The 2715-nt window shown below is 46.8% G+C and overlaps 1 protein-coding gene across 1 annotated transcript in view; it reads left to right on the top strand.

The window, feature by feature from the left end:
* The window catches only part of cacna1fb (calcium channel, voltage-dependent, L type, alpha 1F subunit), a gene marked incomplete at its 5' end in the record, with an annotated part of 32048 nt that overhangs the window by 10393 nt on the left and 18940 nt on the right, over positions 1 to 2715 (top strand). Inside the window, 2 exon segments of the mRNA XM_014030339.1 lie at positions 1774 to 1928; positions 2005 to 2157. Of these exon segments, the coding sequence (XP_013885793.1) occupies positions 1774 to 1928; positions 2005 to 2157 (308 nt within the window).

The following is a 2715-nucleotide window of genomic DNA, read 5'->3' on the forward strand; positions in this document are numbered from 1 at the left end:
CCATGTTTGTATACCATGTTGGACATGTTTGGACACCATGTTGGACATGTTTGGACACCATGTTTGGACACCATGTTGAACATGTTTGGACACCATGTTGAACATGTTGGGACACCATGTTTGGACACAATGTTGGACATGTTGGGACACCATGTTTGTACACCATGTTGGACATGTTTGGACACCATGTTGGACATGTTTGGACACCATGTTTGGACATGTTGGGACACCATGTTGGACATGTTGGGACACCATGTTTGGACACCATGTTGGACATGTTTGGACACCATGTTGAACATGTTTGGACACCATGTTGGACATGTTGGGACACCATGTTTGGACACCATGTTGGACGTGTTTGGACACCATGTTGGGCATGTTGGGACACCATGTTTGGACACCATGTTTGGACATGTTGGAACACCATGTTGGACATGTTGGGACACCATGTTTGTACACCATGTTGGACATTTTTGGACACCATGTTGGATACCATGTTGGACATGTTTGGATACCATGTTTGGACATGTTGGGACACCATGTTGGGACATGTTTGGACACCATTTTGGACATGTTGGGACACCATGTTGGACATGTTGGGACACCATGTTTGGACATGTTGGGACACCATGTTGGACATGTTGGGACACCATGTTTGTACACCATGTTGGACATGTTTGGACACCATGTTTGGACATGTTGGGACACCATGTTGGACATGTTGGGACACCATGTTTGTATACCATGTTGGACATGGTGTCCAGCATTGTGTCCAACATGTTGGACATGTTGGGATACCATGTTGGGACATGTTTGGACACAATTTTGGACATGTTGGAACACCATGTTGGCCAAGTTTGGACACCATGTTTGGAGATGTTGGGACACCATGTTGGACATGTTGGGACACCATGTTTGGACATGTTGGGACACTATATTTGACATGTTGGGACACCATGTTTGTACACCAAGTTGGACATGTTTGGACACCATGTTTGGACATGTTGGGACACTTTGTTGGACATGTTGGGACACCATGTTTGTATACCATGTTGGACATGGTGTCCAACATTGTGTCCAACATGTTGGACATGTTGGGATACCATGTTGGGACACCATGTTTGGACATGTTGGGACATCATGTTGGGACATGTTTGGACACCATTTTGGACATGTTGGGACACCATGTTGGACAAGTTTGGACACCATGTTGGACATGTTGGGACATTATGTTGGGACATGTTAGACATATTTGTACACCATGTTGGACATGTTGGGACACCATGTTGGACATATTTGGACACATGTTGGGACACTATGTTGGAATACCATGTTTGGACATGTTGGGACAGCATGTTTGGACACCATGTTGGACATGTTGGGTTTGGACACCTTGTTGGGACACCATGTTGGACATGTTGGGACACATGTTGGACACGTTGGGACACTATGCTGTAATACCATGTTTGGACATGTTGGGACACCATGTTGGACATGGTGGGACACCATGTTGGGACACCATGTTGGACATGTTGGGACACATGTTGGACACGTTGGGACACTATGTTGTAATACCATGTTTGGACATGTTGGGACACCATGTTGGACATGGTGGGACACTATGTTGGAATACCATGTTTGGACATGTTGGACATGTTTGGACACCATTTTGGGACATCATGTTGGACATGTTGGGACACCATGTTGGACATGTGTTGGTTGTGTGAACACTTCCTGTTTATGTGAAGTCTGACCTTCTTCTCTGGTTTCCAGGTTGTTCAGCGTGGTCCTGGAGACGATGACTCATAAGACGGACGGCGAGCAYGCGACCACCCATCACATGCCAGGGAAACCAGGAGGTCTTGATGTCAAAGCTCTCAGAGCCTTCAGAGTGTTGCGACCCCTCAGATTGGTTTCTGGAGTCCCCAGTGAGTTTGCAGGTCTAGAAGGTGACTTGGAAGTTGTGAGTGGTTGTGTACGCGCTCAGCTGTGTGTGTCCATCAGGTCTGCAGATCGTACTGAACTCCATCATGAAGGCCATGGTTCCTCTGCTCCACATTGCCCTGCTGGTCCTCTTCGTCATCATCATCTACGCCATCATCGGCCTGGAGCTCTTCATCGGACGCATGCACCGCACCTGCTACTACATCGGAACAGGTACTGTCTCACACCTGGACCATTGTTACGTCACACCTGGACAAAGATCTTCATGACCATGAAGATCTGGAATGTGGCTTGTAGAGTCCAGATGTTCCACATGTTGTTCAGAATTCAAACAGTCCAAGGCTGGTGAAGGTCAGATAAAACCTTCTGGTGTTCCAGGATCTGGATCAGGTCACGTTTTTAATTTGGACTTTGTCTGGTCCACACTCTGATGTTTTACTGAAATTAGACTGGTTCAAAGAGTTCTTCTGGTCCTGGAGAGGTCCAGAGTCCGAACAAAACCATCCAACATCCATCATCCATCCACCATCCATCCATCATCCATCATCCATCCATCATCCATCCATCATCCATCATCCATCATCCATCCATCATCCATCCATCATCCATCCATCATCCATCATCCATCCATCATCCATCATCCATCCATCCATCATCCATCCATCCATCCATCCATCATCCATCATCCATCCATCATCCATCATCCATCCATCCATCATCCATCCATCCATATCACAGTGAGGGTCAGGGTACCTTGGACAGGTCACAAGT

Source organism: Austrofundulus limnaeus, unplaced genomic scaffold (genome assembly GCF_001266775.1).
Source record: "Austrofundulus limnaeus strain Quisiro unplaced genomic scaffold, Austrofundulus_limnaeus-1.0 Scaffold1043, whole genome shotgun sequence".
Lineage (NCBI taxonomy): Eukaryota > Metazoa > Chordata > Actinopteri > Cyprinodontiformes > Rivulidae > Austrofundulus > Austrofundulus limnaeus.